Below are 20,179 nucleotides of genomic sequence, written 5' to 3' on the forward strand. Positions count from 1 at the left end.
GAGATAATTGTAGAACCTGCCTTGTTGGTGGGCAGCAAGTGTGTAGCACAGTGCCTGGCACAGAAGGTGCTCCGTAAGTGTATTAGCTATTTTTATTATTTTACAAAAAAAGTACTATAATTGAATGACTGCATTTGAGAGATATTGAGAGAAGAAAGGTAACAGGGGAGAAAGAATGACTATTAATTAGATCATTTGTCTCTTGAAGCAAAAAGAATTCCTAACTGATGACATAAACAGGAACAAAAGGAACAGCACTATTTACAGAGTATCTACTGTGGACTGATAATGTCCTAAGTTCCACATGTACTAATTCATTGTTCCTCATAACAATCTATGAGGTAGGACCTACTGTGACCATCTCCCTTTTACAGATGAGGACACTGAGACCCGAGTAACTTGCCTCCGCACATGAAAATCTAGGATTTGAGCCAGGCAGCCTGGCTCTGGAATCTATACTCTATCACTCTGGTATGCTACCTTCAACCTAAGGACAGTCATTGCCATGGCAGGTGGGAGTAGAAGGGCCCATTGATCATCCAGTCCAACTCACTCAACAGATCCATTCACCCAAAACTAGTAATATCTATCTGTCTATACCAAGAATGGTTCATTCATTCATTCAGCGATTCATTAATGGAATGCTTACTTGTGCCAGAAAGTGGAATTATAGTGGTGAGCAGAAAGAACCATCCATCACAGCCCTTACAGAGCATGTAGCCTATTGAAAGGAGTAATGGATTTGCAGACCAAAGGACAAGAAAGTTTCAGATGTGCTCAGTGATCCAATATCATTAAGTTTCTTGTGGTCTTCTGAACACACTGGACTTTATGCAACTGTGTCTGAACCCAATGTACCTGCTCCCTGGCAAAGCCTCTCTTTCCCGTACAAGCTACCTATTAAACCCCTACTTGTCCTTCAAGAACCCACTCATATATTGAGACCCTGCTTTTATACAGAATTCCCCAAGCACAGACAGTCATTCCTATTCCAGCCTCTGACCCAGTCTATGGGGCTGCCTGTCATGGCATTTAACACTTGACAACACAACTATTTAGGACTAAGTGTGCTCCATCTACTAACTAAAAGATATGAAGAAAGTCACTGCTGTATCCCCCGTGCCTATTACACGGTGGCCCCATGACATGCTTCCTGAATTGAATCAACAGAAATCTTCAGAATGCAGTCTTTTTTTTCTCAGAGTGTGGTCGTGGCCACCACTGGCATCTAATGCAGAATCTCAGGCCCCATTCCAGACCCACTGGATCAGAATCTGCTTTAAAAAGAGTCCCTAGTGATTCTAGTACACATCCAAGATAGATAACTTATGTTTAAACTATAGTTATGCAACGAGGGTTTGTTGACTAAAAAGATGAGAGGCAGAAACTAGGGCCCTGGTTTTCTCTGCACTGTCCATTCTGCTACCCCCAAGTGAGGAGCTTCAGGTCAGGTCTCTTGATTCTAGGTATGAACTTGGAACCTTCTGTGATAATCATCTTAGAGTGTATTCATTCTAGAATGTATTGAAGAGCCCATGTTAATTTTCAAAAATAATTTGAACTTGCTCCTATAAGTTACTTATCTGGCTAAAAATAAGTATCGTTACCTAATAGTTACTCTGCAAATAGAGAAACTTTGAGGAAGCTTTAGCAGGGTTCAAAAGAATTATTAAGAATATGGGCCCTGGGTAGACTCTTCTTCTAAACTGTGTGTCTTTGGGAAGATTATTTAACCTCTCTGAGCTTCCATTTTCTTGATAATAAAGAAGGATCACCGAAGCAATTCTGTACTATTATGTACAAGTAGGTAACTTTTAAATCACAGCATAGTCCTTGGTAAGTGGAGGGTTTGGGGAAATTTTTGGGACTCAGAGAGTGTTTCATAGATTGCCATGCAGATGGGTCTCAAAAGTCAACAGGTTCTCTGGACCCACTCAGTTGCATTTTGCTTGTACATGAAACTCTGGTCTAAACGGCCAATGTGGTGGCCACCCTTCTGGGCAGGGCTGGATGGAAAGAAGAGCCAGCCCAGAAACCAGATAGACTGAGTAAGCCTATAAGATTGAGGGTTTTCTGATTCCTAATGAAGGTTCACTGAATTGTCTAGTCTAACACTGGGAGAGGTAAAGACAAGTTTACCCCTTGAGTAGATCCAAACAATGTGTGCCAGCAAATGTGCCAATGGACATAGTGTGCGGCTGGGTAAGAGGAAGGGGGAAGGGAGCTTTGGGAGATAAGTAAATCATACACCAAATCCACGAACCCTTGTCACTAGGAGAGGCTGCTGAGCTGGGGACTCTGTTCTCTTGTGTCTGGGTGGAGTCATGCAATCAGGTCACATCAATGGAATCTGAACTGAAGTGATTCATGCCATTTTTGGACCAAGGTGCTGATGAAGCAGGTGTGTCTTTTCTACCCTTTTCCCTCCAAGAACTGAACAAAATCTCTGAGTCCCAGTGGAGGGCACAGATATAAAACTCAGGGACCTTTGTCCCTAAGTGACCCATTGACCAGGAGCATCAGCAAGGGGCAGTTGTGTGAATAAATTTTATTGAATTGAAATCAGTGAAATTGAGAAGTTATGTGTTAGAGCAGATAGTAGTACTCTAAATAATGTGTCTTAAATATTTGGTGAAAAATAGGAGAAACGAATGGAATTGGGCAGAGGGACTAGAAGCCCAAAAGGCTTCTAGTAAAACATCATGCAGCCAAAGTGGATCTGCAGAGAGGACCTGGGGAAGTCTCACATGGAAAGAGCTGAAATCAACATGAGAACCCAAACTGTCCAACTGCAAACCATTCAGTTTTTGGATAAGGAAAATGAGGCCCTGAAAAAAGAAACAATGCTGCCAAAGTCTGGAAGGAGATGTGGCTCCGAGAATGTGTTCTGGAATGAAAGACCCAATGCACTGGGTCCCAGGCCCCGTGGCACAGTAAGGGCACCCGAGTGCTGCACCTCTTACTGTACCCTATCCTGGCACATATACATGGCAGGAGAAAAAGAATGGTATGAAATATCATCAATAATCAGACATGTCCAGCAGACTGCTTTTAGAGCAGGGTCACAGAACAACAAACAACAATAAAAGCAACAGAGAAGAAAGAATGAACTTTATTTCAGGTGGGTTGCCCTGAAGACAAAGACACAGGACTGGAAATAATTTTAAAAATGCTCCCAACAGGATGCCTGGGCAGCTCAGTGGCTGAGTACCTGCTTTTGGCTCAGGGCATGATCCCAGAATCTATATCCCCATCCCTCCTCCCTCACTCTAGGTCTTCCTCTTTTTATGATTCACTTGCACCCTTTGCTTACTTTAAAAATAGAACACCAAAAAAAAAAAAAAAAAAAAAAAAAAAGAACATCACACTGTGTGATAATTATAGATACTTCCCTGAGCCCATTACCTACACTGATACTGATGAGTCTCCATTGTCGATGGGACCAATTTGTGGATCTGGGGAGTATCTTTCATTGGAGTGGCTATATGGCAAAGGCTGTGTTGCCAACCCAGGCATTTATACCCAGTGTAGCTCTATTCTTGGACAAAACTCTGATAATGACCTCTATGGATACACTCACTGGATCGGAATCATGCTTTCTGTTGGACTTCCTTTCAAATGAGTGTCCCAGTATGCCAAGTGAATGCCTAGAGAAGCTGGTAAGAAGGAAAAGTTGCTCTTCCCTCTGACTAACGGGTACACTGGTTAGTTTAAGAGCTGTTTAACGTGTAAATTTCCCCCTACATTTGGGGATTTTCACCCCATGATATTTAGTGGGAGGGAGATATAATTCTACTGGACGAGTTGAAAGTGTCAGAAATCTGCTTTTCAGGCACTTCTGGTGAGTGACTGGTCTAAACCAATCAGACACATCTGCCCCAGGCTTTACCTTGCCTTGCAAAAAGGCAGGGGGAGCAGGGAGTGACTGCAGGGCAGAGGCAGCCACATCCAGATCCTGGGGGACTGCAGGAGCAATCCAAGAGGTGGTAGCTATGTTGGGGAAGGCGACAGAGCTAGTAGCACAAGCAGTAGATTCTTCAGAAACAGTGGAGGCAGTGTCCTCACTGGTCTATCTCTCTGCTCTGATTCTGGCCCATTTGCTAAGCCTGCCTCTCCATCCTTCCCCAATTACTATGTGAGCTACTACTCAGCCTTTCTAATTCTTTTAAACCAACCAAGGTTAGGTTCTTTCTGCCTATTTTTTAAAAAGATTTTATTTATTTATTCATGAGAGAGAGAGAGAGAGAGGCAGAGACACAGGCAGAGGGAGAAGCAGGCTCCATGCAGGGAGCCCGATGTGGGACTCCATCTGGGGTCCCCAGATCACGCTCTGCGCTGAAGGCAGTGCTAAACCGCTGAGCCACCCAGGCTTCCTAGGTTCTTTCGGCTTATAATTAGGAAACATGTCTGAGACCATCAACAATATGCCCAGTGTTCTACTGTATGCTTACTCCTATTCTATGCTTTGTATATATCTTCAGTTAGATCATCTGCATAAACCTCTGCAAGGTGGCTTTTATTAAGATGTTAACCTTACAGAGAAGGGTCCTGAGATTCAGGTATGTAAATTGCCCAAGGTCACATATAAGGAAGAGGTAGAGATGGAATTTTAAAGCTACTCTGTCTCATCAAGGAGCCCCCACCTCTGATTTTTTTAAAAAGATTTTATGTATTTATTCTTAGAGACACAGAGAGAGAGAGGGGCAGAGGCACAGGCAGAGGGAGAAGCAGGCTCCATGCAGGGAGCCCGACGTGGGTCCCCAGGGTCCTCCAGGGTCCCCAGGATCAAACCCCGGGCTGCAGGCAGCACTAAACCGCTGCGCCACTGGGGCTGCCCCCCACCTCTGATTTTTCAGTACACACCATACTGTCCAGGGCAGTGCTGGGCATAGAGAGGACACTAATGGATGGATGGCTGAAGGGATGGATGGGTAAATGGGTGGAAGGGTGGGCAGGTGCAAGAGTTGGTAGATGGATGGATGAGTGGGTGGGTGGGTAGTTGGGTGGATGGGTGGGTTGGCCAAAAATATGTTCACAAAAGAAAAATCAGCCACAGTTCTTTTTTATGTTGTTTTAAAGAAAGTTATAGGGATACAAGGAGAAGATCTATGTAATCGCCTTTGAGGTCTCCAGCTCACATTCTGGAATTATTTTTTCAAACATAGTGTAAAAGGCTTTTGCTTTTCACCTCAAAATATAAAGGCAGGCAAGCCAACATAATTGCATCTCTCTGACATTCTTCTCAAGCCTCAATTTGGAAATGAACTCCGTGATGAATAATCACTGGTTAAGGAATTAATCAACCACATGGAGAAAGGCTTTGACATTCAAGCAGACAGAAGTCACGGCAGTCCAATGGGAGCAGCCAGGCACACACCCTGATCATGCACAGAGCTGGGGTGAGGGTGCTGTGTTTCTCACCTGACATTCTCGTAACGATGGATGTAGATCCGATGGAACTGGTGCTGCAAGTGTTCATCTTCAACATTGGTCATGTCGTTGATCATTTCCAGGACGACAAACCGAGGAAGCACAGATAAAACGAGCCGTTCCTGGAATAGAGCAGTGGAGAGGGACAGTCCCATTAGGCTGACCAGCAAGTCTGAGATGGTGCATGCACCAGGCAGGAGGCATGGGGTTCTTGACTGACTTTCTTGAGGAATTGCTAACTTCATGCCATTCTTGAACACCACCAGTATCTACTGAGTACATGGTATTTGCCACTGTGTGGGAGGTCAAGTAGATGGTGGTGATCCAAGTTGATGAGGGTTCTACTATTGTGGAACTCACATTCTAACAGTAAGGTCCATTCAAAGGCACCCACACACATTAAAAAAATGTGACAAGTGCAGTGCAAGAGGAGATCATGATCAGAGTATGACACGACTCAAATCAGGATAGAAAGCACCTTTCTGAGGATATGATCTTTAAGCTGATATCTGAAAGACTGGAATGAGCCAGCCCTATGCAGTGCAAGAAGAGAGGTCCAGGGAGAGGACACAGCAAGTGTTCAATTGTAAAAAAAAAAAAAAAAAAAAGCAATGATACGGCTGGAGGGCCATGACAGAGGAATGTAGTAACAAGCAATGAGGCTGCAGGTGTAGACAGATCTCGAGTGCCCCTGGAAGATGTTGGTATCTCATTCCATCTACAACTGAAAGCCACTGAATGGTCCCAAGCTGAGGAATCATGTAAACCGATGTAATTTTCAATTTAAAAATGTTAACACATTGCCCTGACTATGGTTTGGAGAAGGGAATGTGAGGTGGGGACCCAGGGTAGAGGTAGAGACCAGCTGGGGAAACTGCTCCAGGTGAGAGGTGATGCTGAGACCAGATCTGGAGGACTGGCAGCCAGCTGGGATGGTAGGAGAAAGACAGAGTGCGACCACGGGGATGGCCAGGCTCTGAGTCTGGTGGGTGGGGACAGCATGCTACGATTACTGAAATGGGGAACAAACAGCAAAGCAAGAGTTAGGAGGCATTCTTTTTTTTTTTTTCTTTTTCTTGTATTAGGTTTTATTTATCTATTTGAGAGAGTGAGTGAGTGAGACAGCATGAGCAGGGAGGAGAGTCAGAAGCAGAGGGAAAAGCGGGCTCCCCGTTGAGCAGGGAGTCCAATGCTGGACTTGATCCTAGAACCCCAGGATCATGACCTGAACTGAAGGCAGATGCTTAACCGACTGAGCCACCCAGTCACCTCTGGAGGCACCAACTCTTTATCAAGAGAGGAGATGAGACACACAGCCCATGTGTGTCTCAGTCTTTTTTGGACTGTGTGTAGACAAATAATATTCTTCCATTGTGATCAACATGGTAGATAAAAACAAAACAAGTTAGTCAACTAGCAACAAGACCTAAATCCTAAAAAGACCTGTGTTGTGGAAAGTGGGCAAAAATCTGACTTCTTTGTTGTATAATTTGCTACAGTGTGGAAGCTGAGCTTAAGACAGGTAGATTCCAATCATTAGTTTCTTGTATCTTCATAGTTATTTATGGATCTTGAGGATTTTCACCATTCGTTTGCAAAACCCTGAAAATAAGCAGGCACAAATAATTACTGCCATCGAATGGACTGTGTCCAGGAGGGATTAAATTACTTGCATGACCTACATAGTTACCTAGTGGCAGTGCCAGGAGGCAGTCCTTTACCACGTTATTCTCTGATGGGACTCTTGGGTGGGGGGAAGCCCTGAGTTTTGAGGGAGACTGGACTTTGGACTCTGTCTCCATCACTGATAGTCACGTATATTTAAGTGAGCTTGGTCATCTCTGTGTCTTAGTTTCCTAATTTGGTAAATAATAATCAAATTATCTACTTCCTAGGGTTGCTGTGAGAATTCAAGACATAAAATGTGTGACAGGCCTGGTGTGAATTCCCTCCTTCCTTGCTGTTCCTATGCGAAGGGCTTTATTAGTGAAATGCCCACAGAGCTTCATACAATGCAGCTTCTCCTCTCTTGAAAGCTATTTCATGAGGTGCCTGGGTGGTTCAATGGTTGAGCGTCCGCCTTCAGCTCAGGCTGTGGTCCCTGAGTACCGGGATCAAATCCCACATCGGGCTCCCCTCAAGAGCCTACTTCTCTCTCTGCCTGTGTTTCTGCCTCTCTCTCTGTGTGTCTCACGAATAAAAACTAAATAAAATTTTTAAAAAAAGAAAGAAAGCTGTCTAATTGTGGGACTGAGAAGCATGATTCTTGCAAATGACCTACATCATGTCCATTTTGTCCTCATTAGCTCTATCTGCCAACTTCTTAGGTATCCATGGTCCTGCTCATGCATCACTGCTGGACAGGAGTAGGTGCTAATCATGGCTTTGAGGGGCACTCACTGCCTAAATATAGTAGGCACTCAATAAATACTTCCTAAACAAATGGTGAACCCACAGATGGCAGAAACTGTGCCCAGCTCATGAATGGATCCCCTACTATGGCCAGCAGGGTCCGTGCACAGGATGATTGCTTGCTGAACAGATTCTTTGAGTGGCAATGTGCATTTAATCCTCTAACTATGACATTAATGCTTTTATGGGAGACTTTAGAACCAAATTTTTGTATGGGGGCACCTGGGTGGCTCAGTGGTTGAGCATCTACTTTTGGCTCAGGTTGTGATCCCGGGGTCCTAGGATCGAGTCCCACATCGGACTCCCCATGGGGAGTCTGCTTCTTCCTCTGACTGTGTCTCTGCCTCTTTCATGAATACATAAATAAGGCTTTAAAAATAAGTAAATAAGTTAATTAATTAATTTTGGGGCACCTGGGTGGCTCAGTCAGTTAAGTATCTGCCTTTGGCTCAGGTCATGATCTCAAGGTCCTGGGATCCAGTTCTGAGTCAGGAGTCTACTTCTCCTTCTCCCCCACCCCATACTCATGCACTATACTCTTTCTCTCTCTGAAATAAATAAAATCTTTTATAAAATTTAAATTAAAATTTTAATAGTAACATTCTCCAGCACTAAGACTTGCCAGCCTCTGGTCAGTGGTGCTACTGGAAACTGACCAGTACCTGCTCCTCCCTTTGTAAAGCATTTTATGCAAGATGATGGGAATTTGCCTGGTCTACTCATAGAAGCCCATTTTCAATACTTTCGTTTCCCTCAGATCTGTTCACTGCTTGAGAAACATCACTGAAGTCCCCCGAAAACACAATCAAAAAGAAAATGAGAAAGTTCACTCCTTAATACAATTTTCAGCTCCTGCGGAGGCACAATATCTGATTCTCTGGCTTTAGAGATCAGAAGTACAAGAGTGTTTCCTGGAGCCAGACTGTGGCCTGGGTGGCCTTTGTGCTCATATTCTGCACATCTTTTTATTTCCCCTGAGTGTTTTCCATCTGCAATGAAAAGGGCCCCAGGTTGATTCAAAGTGTACCACTGGCTCCTGCCCAGACTTCCTCTCAGCTCACATAACACGTTCTATTCACGTCATCATCCAAATGACTTCATGGGCATCAACTGCTACAGTGACCCTTGGGGGGATGTCCAGGTGAAAACCAGTGAGGGATTCAGGAGCTTTATCTTATGCAGATGCTTGTCTTGGGGGAGGGTAAGGTAGCAGGGCAGGCCTCCATGCAGGCAGCATTTCTGGGCTTAGACACAGCAGGGACTCCTAAGGGCTTCAGAAAGAACTCACCACTCCCCTAGACTTATAAACTGAGATCTCTCCCAGACCTGACTCTACTGCGGGCAAAGAGGTGTTAACTGCAGTGAAGGTAAGAGACATATATCTGGGGTTACAGACAGTATCTTATTTTCACTGACCACTCACACTGTAGCACACCAAATGCTTTGTATTCAGGATCCAATCAAAAACCTCATATTAGGAGGTAGCAAGTTACAATTTTCATCCCATTTTATATATGAGGATACTGAAATACAAAGAGTTTAGGGGAAATAGGACAGTCCAAGGTCATGCACTTGGCAAGCACATGGTGAAGACTCAAGCCTACGTTTTCTTTTTTCGCTGGAACTTGGACCGTAATTTATCTATTTGTTCATTTAGTTACCATGTCAAGGAATAGGTGCCATGTGACAGGTACAGTGCTGGGCATGGAGAATCAGCAGAAAACAAGAACAGGCATGGCACTTGCCTCTGGAGAGCCAGTGTTGTAGAACTAATAAATGGACCTTGGGAGAGATTCAGGGGAGCTGGTGGCTGCTTTAGAGAATGGTCAGTGAAGGACTCTGCATGGTGACCTACACGGAAAGCTAAAGGAGAGAAGGAAGCAATCCTATAGAAAACTAGAGAAGGTGCCGCAGGCACAGAAGGACAGCATGTACTGAGGCTATGGGATACAGTATTTTTTGAAATTCACTCATTCACATTTTTACTGAGATTCTATTGTAGACAAGTATGTCAGCTGCGATGAATATAGAAGTGAACAAGCAGATGTGGGGGGCTTACAGGCTCAGTTTCAGAGATGACAGACACAAGAAGTGACAGTCATGGTATCAGAGAGGTGGCCGGCAGGAGTTTGACAAGCACTGACAGTAAGTCAGGAGCAGGCTTTCACCAACAGTGTGGACAGATAACCCAGTGACTTGGGACAGACTGCACTATAAGCCACAGATGAGGTCTTGGGAGCCTTGAAAGAGTTGCCAAGGTAAAGGAGGAGAGGCTGGGCTTCTACTCAGTTTGTCATCAAGACTCAGAGAAAGACACAGAGCAAGTGATGAGAACTGGAGTCTGCAGAGACTAGACATTTGGTAGTTGGTCTCAGAGGAAGGCATATACTCATCACTGGCATAGGGACTTGCCACCCAACAGGCAGCTATTCAGATGAGCCACATGTTCCTCTGATCATACTGGACCTGCCCCTGGAATTCATTCTCTATCTGGTCTGCTGAAGTGACACCACCTCCGTAAAGCTCCCCCTGAATCCTACCATGCTGCGTTGACCTGCCTGTTTCTGCTCTGTCTGCAACCTGCACCAGCCTCTGGACCAGTACCTGTACCACTGTAATTCAGTAACAGCTCTCCTGGCTGACCTCCACCTACCAACTCCCTAGATTACCTGACTCAGTGCTTCTGCTTTTTCTAGACCCTTCTTCACACCTGTCAGCTGGGCACTCATAGGGAGCTCTCTAAATGCCCACAACTTCTATTCCGTATGTAGCCCTGTGCTGGCCAGGAGTCACTGGGCTTACTCCCAAATGCAATTATGTTGGTTTAGCTGTTAGTGTGCTCACTCTATTTAATTAGATGTTAAATTAAAATTTTTAAATAAGTAGGAATGAGTGTTTCTGTTTGTGTGAACATGGAATTGCTTTGGCAAGATTTGATAATGCTTTTTTTTTTCCCTGAAGATTTTATTTATTTATTCATGAGAGACACACAGATTGAGAGGCAGAGACATAGGCAGAGGGAGAAGCAGGCTTCCTGTGGGAGCCTGATGAGGGATTCAATCCCAGGACCCCAGGATTACGACCTGAGATGCTCAACCACTGAGCCATTCAGGCACCCCAAGACTTGGTAATTCTTAAGCATTCTTTGATTTGCCTCATTCTTTGATTTGCTGAATGTCTATATCCTGGGAGCAGTCAGCACACAAGAACCAAGGCCCTGCCTTCACAGACCACAGCTCAGATCCTGAAACTTAGATGTGTGTCCATAGGGAAGTGACTTAACGTCTCCAAGCCTATTCTCTTCATGTGCAAAATGGTGATAGTAGTTCTAGCTCTCTTCTGGGGTTATCCTCAGGACCCAGTGAGATACATTTGATCAAATGCTTGGCAGCGGCACTATGCCCTGAGAGTCAGGGGAGGAAGTGCAATACGAGAATTTAAAACAATAGCAAGAGAACTAAATGTTGCTTTGCCTTTTATTATTATCACCATTCATCGACTGGCTGAAACGACATCAGTGACAAAATGCTCCCCTCCACTCCCCAGGCGTCCACTTAGCAGAGCACCCAGCATATTTTCCTCCCCACAATCATTGGCTCTTTGACCCATCATTGGGCAATGCATGCCTTTGGCACCAGTCCTGCCCTCCCCAAGGCTTAGCACAAGCATGCTTATCTTTAGGTGAGGATCACCTCTTGTATCAACAACTCTAACGTTATTAAATAAAAAGGGAGGCTTTTTTTTTTTTTTGCTCTGGCAATAAAATGATAATAAACCACAGGCACTGTGATGCTCAGGTATGATGCTGAGCTCTCCTGAAAGGAATTTAGTCAAAGGTGAGGGATCAAGAGCACATTTGCTATGCAGAAGACATTAGGTACCCAATATGCTGCCAAGAAGCATCTCTTGAAAAATCTTTTAAGCACTTCTTATGGCTTCAGGATTTCAGTCTTTTTAGAGTGTGCTGAGAGGTCCTCTTACATAAGGCTTGCCACTTTTCTCACACAACACTAAGCATTGCGTAGTTTTCAATAAAGAGACATTGATAGATAGGTTGGAAATCACAATCAGAAGACCCGAATTTGCGTCTCTTTCTGGCATGTGCTTCCTCACTGTCTGATCTTGGGCCAGCTCCTTAATCTCTCTGAATCTGAGTTTTCTGAAGTGTAAAGGCAGGCATTGAACTTTGCTTTGCCTTCTTCACAGAGGGGCTTTACTGGATATTATGATGTCTTAAAAAATAGGAGGTCGACAGTGAGAGTGAGGGAAGATCATTCAGGCGATGAGCAAAGACCCAGGGGTTGGACAGAGGACAGCAAATTTGCTGGTGAGTTCACCGGTTGAGGTTCTTTGCAAAGGACTGGTCAGAATTGAGACTTGAGAATTCCACTGGAAACAATTTGGAATGGCCCTTGTATCATATGGCAAGAAATTTGGTCTTCAGCTAATGGGGAACCAGGAGCCGGTGATTTTTTAAGTGAGAGAAGAGGTGGGAGGTGACATCATTATTCGCATGACTACAGAGAATGGATTTCAGGGTGAGGGAACAGACAGAAAATGGATGACATAGTTGTTGTCACATCTCCAGCAAGCAGAGCAGATCTGAATGCAGGCCACTGCAATGGGCAAAGAGAGCAATCCAGAGAGCTGGAGAGGCCAAGGGAAGAAGGTACCATTGTTATAGATAGGCTGGAAAATTGTCCAAAGAGTTTTTGAAATTCCACAGGGAATGAAACAGTACAAAACAGAGGAAAAATGGTATGTAAACATATATATGCAGAGATAGAAACATATATAAATTATATATTAAATTATAAATATATGTATATATAAGATAGATGATAGATAGATAGATAGATAGATAGATAGATAGATAGATAGATATCCTGCTTGTACAGTGGCCCAAGAACCCAAAAGTGTCTCGTCTTCTGTTTTACTATGGTCATTTCAGTAGTGCCCAGAATGCTGGTGGACCAACAGAACAACACATGGGCCCTGTACATTGCAGTGGAAACAATATGCAATGCTAGCAGAGACTGCTCACCTGCTGGCAAGGCTCTAGGAAAAATGCAGACACATTCCCTAGCCCCAAATCATTCAAACTCTCAACCACTCCAGAGCCACACGAGGCTGTCTCTTACATAGCATGTCCCAAAAGGAAATTGCTTGATAAAGAACTGCTTCTGGTTTTCAAAACTCATGTGGGGCTTGGGCAAGGGAGAGCGTGGTAAAGAAAGAGCCGTGCATCTCCCTCTCTCTAACCTGAGAGAGACCAGGCTTGGAGCTCACTGCCCCTTCCCTTCAGCATCTGCTGATCCCCCGCAACACTCAACACACTCAACGAGCTCCCACTTCTCTGCTTAACAACTGGCATCTAGCGGATGAGAGAACTTGGATTTTAGAGGCAGAAGGACCTCTGTACTGCTCCTCCCTCTCTTCCTAGTTGTGTGATTACACAGCCAAATCTCTTGATACTGGGCTGATAACACCTACCTCGTGGGGTGTTGAATGAATTGAGATAATCTAATAATACCTGGTACATAGAGAGGCTCCATGAAAGCCCCTTTTCTGAGCTCAGTTTTTCCTGCCAGAGTCGCTGAACATGTGAGTCAGTATACCTGGATAGTGTATACTGTGGTATACAGTAGGAACCCGATAAATGCTTACTAAATATTTCTCACTTGTAGCTGGGCTAACAGGTGGCCATTGTCATGTTTATTATTCCCCGTTAATAATAAACTTTGGTTACAGCTATGTCCTTTGCATTCCATACTCTTGTTCAGGTTGTTTAGAAGTGAAAGCACTGCTCAGTTAGAGGGCACCTTGTAGAATAGAGTTAAGTGGAAAAAATCAAGACTGGCCATGAAATGAATGTACATCCTAGGAGAAGCCCGTGTAACCTGTAGTAAAGAATCTTCAGCTCTTTTTCCATTTCCATCTCTCTATGATCATAAATCTGAAAAGGGGTTCCTTTCAATATTATTCATCCATTTATTTAAGTAGCCATTCATTCATTATTTTTCAAGCTCTTACATAAAATGACACAATTTAATGAAAAAAAAAAAGTGGCTACACTCACCAAACTTCAGACAAGTATGTAAAGATATTAAGGTGGTAAATGCAGTGATGGATGGAAGATCAGGGACACTGTGGGTCCAGTTAAGGACATCTTGACTTGGTCAGGGAAGTTTTCCCGGAAGAGGTGGTACTTGAGCGGAGTTTTGCATTTAAGTTGAGGAAACTGTATGAGTGAAGCCATGAGGAAGTAACAGAGATGGTGTAGTCACAGCATTTCAAATAGTTGAAGGTAGAGAAGATAAGGGGTGGTCTTACAGGCACTTGTGTGCTAAGCTAAGGAAGAGTAACTTCATCTTAAAAACTAAGGGAAGGGACACCTGGGTGGCTCAGCAGTTGAGCATCTGCCTTCAGCTCAGGGCATCATCCTGGTGTCCAGGGATTGAGTCCCACATCAGGAGCCTGCTTCTCCCTCAGCCTATGTCTCTGCCTCTCTCTCTGTGTCTCTCATGAATGAATGAATGAATGAATGAATAAATAAATAAATAAATAAATAAATAAATAAATAATCTTTGGGGGGAAAAAGCTAAGGGAAACCACTGAAGTATCTTTTTCTTATTTGTAGTGAAGTGTTATTTACATAGGGGGATGTGTTCATATCCTACATGTACAGCAGTATGAATTTCCACAAACTGAACATACTCTTCTGAACAGAACCCAGACCTGGAAGCAGAACATGACAGCACCCCAAAAATCACTTTTGTGTCCCCAACAAGTCACTACTCCTTCAACAAGTAGGGAACACACTATTTGACAAAGCAAATGCCTAAGGAAGAATAGCAATCATATCAACAAAACAATTTTGTCCACTGCCACCGCTACCACCAACTCTTGTTGATCACTCCTATGTGTCCAGCTCTGTACATGAATCATCTCGTTTTGTCTTCATCACAGCTCATAAGGAATCTACTTCTATTTTATATATAATACATATTATATTTTATACTTACTTTATAGATATGGAATCTGAGGCACAGAGAGACCAGAGAGCTGTGCCGAAGGTACAGATGAGTACATGGCCGCACCTGAAGGCAGACCCAGGTGTCTTGATCCATGTTTAACAAGTGAGGTCTATGTACCAGGCTCTGTACTATGGAGCTGATTTAGAGTTTATTTTTTCCTCGGGTGCAGTGGACCACCTGGGGCTGCCTCTCCTGTCACAAGCTTTTCTGCTTCTTTGTGTAATCTATCACAGAATATCATCTGCTACTCATTCATGCATCTGATGAACTGTTATATAGCAAGCAGGTACTAAGGAAGGAGCGAGTCAGGCTTTTTGCTGTGCACCTCACTGGGCAAAGCAGGGGAAGGGCTTCTCTTCCGCCTTCACCATGCTTGTGGTCTAGTTGGCTGGGAGACTAAAAATGACTGCAACAAAATATTAACAGCATTACAACAAACACCAGCACAGGGCACCACTCTGGCTCTTGCATGTTCCAAAAGATGCTAGGATAACAGATGTGAAAGATGAAATGCTTTGAGCTGTTGAGAGTCAGAACTCCCAGTGACATAGATGAGTTTTTCCTGTTTTTTTGAGCTTCATATAGTGGAATCATATGTTCTCCTTTGCATCTTCTGGTTTCTGTCACTCTACATTTAGGAAGAAGGGGTCACATGTGGGTCTCATGTTCCTTGACCTTCTGGCAGCCACTGAAGGGAGGCATCCACTATTCGTCCTTGAAACAATTTTTGGTTCTAGTCCATGCGCTCTGCTCTTCTGATTTGTTGTTGTTGTTGTTGGCATGGTTTTCATTTTATTATTATTTTACCTTTTTAACATCTTTGCTGATTATTTCTCCTCTACTCACCCCTTTAATGTTGGGGGACTCCAGAGTTTCTTCCTATCCTTGTTTACACTACTTTCCTGGATTAACTCTTCTAGAGACGTGGCTTTCTATACTGTACATACGTTGACCCACTCTAGAGACTGTATTTCAACCTGAACCTCTCTGTTGGACTCTAAGCTCTACATCTAAGTGCCTACTTGACAACTCCACTGGGATGACCAATACTAATCTAAATTCACATGACCCAGATACATGCTTTGGTCCAGTTTCCCATCACTCATCTCTGAGTCACTCATCACTCGTCTCTTTTCCATCACTGTCATCTAGGCACATGAACCTTTCTGCTCCTTGGCAAGCTTGTTCACATCTTATGGCCTCTGCAGTAGGTATTCCTTCTGCCTGGAATATTTTTGCCTCAGTTCCCTGCTTGGTTTGCCTTTTCCAACAGACCTCAGTTCTTCTGAGCCCATCTGGAATAGTACTCCAGGCTCTCCTTGCCTCTCATCAGTTTCCATAATCATGGCATTCATCATGATGAATAAGTTCATGGTTATTCATTTGTTCATCTGCTCACTGCTTATCTCCTCTCATCTCCCCGCAAGTCCATGAGAGCAAGGATCTTAGTGGTATCTTGAGAACCTTGAACAGTGTCTGGGACATAGTAGGCACTTGATAAATGCCAGCAAATTCACTTAATGAATGACTCACACTGCATCTTTCAGAGATAATAGGATTGAGGAATGGTGACTACTCAGAGGAGAATGAGAGGGAAACAGGTGAGTTCAGAACGAATAAGACAGTCCATAGTGAGAGACCGTGAAACATCAATGCCCTCATGACAATCCTCTCAATAGTGTCTGAGAACCCTGGAAACAAATAACTGAGAGCAGTTGATTCACAGGGTAATTGTGTATTAATTGGCATATTCAATGGCATAGAACATCCCTTTCTTCCAACATTTCAGGAGAACAGAAATTTCAGTGTATATGGGTCAATATAGGTCTCTTATGGTTTTTCGTCATGTGTTTTGTTAAACTTTGTTCTTTTTGTCAACAGGGCTGGGATCAATTTGCCATACACACACACACACTCTCTCTCTCTCTGAAAGATCAAAACTTAGACTTCAATTCATTTGGCCTTGTCGGGACGAAATAACTTGCAAGGTATCACAACGAAAGCAGAAATAAGACAATATTAAAAATAAAACTTAAAAAATACAAAGCATCTATTTTGGAATGGCTTCCCAAGCCTGAAAAATGATATTCCTTAAATATAGCAATGGAACCAAAACACTTTGATATTCTCTCAGGTATCAATTTGTATATATTAACTTGTTTTGTAGTCAGAAGTGAACATATTATGTTCTTTTAAAATGAAAAGTGTTTTCTCTAGGGAGGCATTTAGGAAACCACAGGAATGAGTCCCCATATTCACCAGCCTGGTCTTCACATTACCTGTGAGAAGGAAGAGGTTTTGCTCTGATGTAAGACACATGAGGTTTGAGTTCATTTTTCTACCTGAGTGATCTTGCTTAAGTGTCAATGTCTTTATCTGGACAATGGGAATGATAAGCAGCCGTCCACAGTCCTGCGAGGGTCTCAAGGGGGAAGTGACACCAGAGTTGCTCATGTACTTGGTGTTCTACCAAGGTTGATGGCTTTTCTGTCACCTTTCCTTCCCCACATTCCTTTCTTTCTACACTTTAACCTCTTAAATGGACCAGAAAAGAAGGCTTATATTAGATAATATAAACATCTAATACTAGATACTATATCTAGTGTAAATAATATATTAGAACATCTATTTTCAACATGTGCCTTTTTGGATAAGCCACAATGGTCTACAACAACATTTTGCTGAGAAATGAGAAAAAATTTGCCCAAGAAATCTAACTGTAAGTCGAAGTACCAGACTAAAAAATTTGGTAAGTTTGGCACAGAAAGCCAGTGTTATATTGAATACTCTTGATGATGTGTATATGCCACAAGCTTCCAAAGCTGCCCCCCGTCTGTAAATGAAACTAGCACCCTGTCCACCAAAGCACCATGCATGCTTCCACTTCATTGTCTTTTGATGGGCTGTCCACCTCCCCTACTTCTGTGCTTTATGGTCAAGAATGGTAGCCATCACCTTGGAGGAGGGACAGATGCTTCCCCATGGGGTCCTGGGTCCTGAGGCATCACAATTACGTACAAGTCAAAGGCTCTGGCCAGAGGGACCAGAGAGTCTGCTGGAATGGCATATGAGGGGTGTGGTGGGCTTGGTGGCCTAATCCTCAGGGGTCTTCCCTACCACATGCAGCATTTTAAAAATTGGAGTTTGTGACACGTTTGTGAGCTTGTCATCAAATTTAGTGGATCATACACAGCATTGAAAAATGAAATAAATAAAAACAGAAAAACATCAGAATGGTTTCCTGGATATCTTTTCTGAGTTAAGTGTGGTTTCATGGGTATGTTCTCTATCTTACATATATGCCTTTGTCATACTAGATCATCAGGTAAAATGTACTTCTTACTGGGAGGTGCAGTCTGAAGAGTGAGAAGATCCCAAACATCCCTTTCTGAATTAAAGAGCCTGGAAAGTTAATTCCTGCATTTACCCCATTTCCTGCAGCTCTGGGTAGGATTTGGAGTTTGCAAATTAGATGTACTCCTGCAAGATTTAGAACGTGGAAGTGAGACAGAGGCTATTTTCCAGCTACTTCTGCTTTTTGTCACTGGCAGTCGTAGTCATGGAGATATTGGAATTTTAAGTGTATCGCTCTGGAGTCTAGTCACAAGATTTGTGGTGGTCAGGAAGGTGGCCACTATCCACATTTGCCAGGGCGGGCCCAGAAGGTGGCATGGCTCTAGAGCTAAAAGCTGTGGTGGTAGTGGTTTCCTGATCTCTGCCCTTCACAGTGACTGGGAAGCTGGTCCATGAGGTCTAGGAGAGAAACATCTATGTCCCCAGAGAGGATTTCACCCTCCTCCAGGGCCCATGGATATGAAAAGTACTCATGTGTAACTGTGGCAAGGGGCAGGGGAGCAGGAAGGCATTTTATAATTTAATCAATACTCAAAAATCTTTTCTAAAATCTATCAGGCCAGGAGAAATTATGTACACTCTGGAAGTCCTTCTGACTCCACGTTTGCAAATGTCACACCACACATCTCTCTACTTTCCTATTACATACAAAAAAAAAAAAAAAGCATATTTGTCTCTGTTTACTCAATTCAATTTCCTTCAATAAGCAGTAATCATGCCTGATGTGTGCCAGGCTCATGTGTTCCTGAAAGATGAATCAGACTCTGGCCCCAAAGAACATACAGCCTGTGGGGATTCCAAGATGTGCGGACTTCCCAATGGCTCCACTCCATTAGCTCTGTCACGGAAACAAGAAGCCTGCACTTTGGAACACTTAGTCGTGACATGGGGCTGGGGAAATGAGGACCCATGGGTGCCTGTTCCTCAGTCATGCCACAAGCATTTATTTCAAGTAAATCTCACGATAGTCAGTGAAGTACATCAGATTATTCCAATTTAACAGATAAGGAAAAGGCACATCAAGTGGCATTCTTGTTCAAGTTTACACAGTTACTGAGGTGAAAAGCTGAGATTCAAAACCAGGTCTGTCTGACTCTACTGTCACGCAGCAACTAAGTTGCCTATAAACACTGTAGGTGTTTTCTCGGAAATAAATTTTCCAGGACGCCTGGGTCAGTTGATTAATATCTGTCTTCAGTTCTGGTCATGATACCAGGGTCCTAGGATTGAGCCCTGCTTTGAGCTCCCTGCTCAGCAGGGTGCCTGCTTCTCCCTCTCCCTCTGCCTTGCTCCCCCTGCTTGTGCACTCTCTCTCTCAAATAAATAAAAAATCTTAAAAAAAAGTCATAAGGAAGAGAAAATGCATTTATAGTACTGTACTGCATTTACTGAAAAAAATCCACGTATAATGGACCCACCGTGTTGCCCAAGATGGGTCACCTATATATGTAAAGAGCATCATAATACAGCATGGACCACACAGTAAATATTATATAAGACTAGTTGCTGCTAACTCTATCCAGGTAATGTTTAAGGTGAAGAGCAGGGTAAGAAATGGACTGGATTCTAAAGGCAGTGGAAATTTGCATCAGATTCTTAATCACCACAAAATCAGGTGGCTTAAAACAGCAGCAATTTATTCTCTCAGTGTTCTAGAGGTCAGAAGCCTGGGATCAAGGTGTAGGCAGGTTGGCTCCTTCCAGGAACTTTGAGGGAAAGACTGCCCCATGTTGCTCCCCTAGCTTCTGGTGGCAGTCCTTAGTGCTCCTTGGCTTGTGCATCTCTCCAATCTCAAGTCTATATGGAGTCCTACATCTGTCAATTCCAGTCTCTGCCTCCTTTTGCACTTGCCCCTTCCCCCAGAGGTCTCTCCTCTCTGTCTCTGTGTTTCTTCTTGCCTTGAGACCAGCCTGTCTCAACTTTGTAGACTTTGCTTGCTAATCAAA

General features: G+C 43.6%; 1 protein-coding gene across 3 annotated transcripts in view; it reads right to left on the bottom strand.

Annotated features, from left to right (window-relative positions):
• Positions 1-20,179, bottom strand: part of ADCY8 (adenylate cyclase 8) — a 221,132-nt gene that overhangs the window by 130,309 nt on the left and 70,644 nt on the right. For all 3 annotated transcript variants that reach the window (XM_038555533.1, XM_038555532.1, XM_038555534.1), the window contains exon 3: positions 5,422-5,552. In XM_038555533.1, coding sequence (XP_038411461.1) covers positions 5,422-5,552 — 131 coding nt within the window. The remainder of the gene's footprint in view (positions 1-5,421; positions 5,553-20,179) is intronic.

Source organism: Canis lupus, chromosome 13 (assembly GCF_011100685.1).
Source record: "Canis lupus familiaris isolate Mischka breed German Shepherd chromosome 13, alternate assembly UU_Cfam_GSD_1.0, whole genome shotgun sequence".
In the NCBI taxonomy this organism is placed as follows: domain Eukaryota; kingdom Metazoa; phylum Chordata; class Mammalia; order Carnivora; family Canidae; genus Canis; species Canis lupus.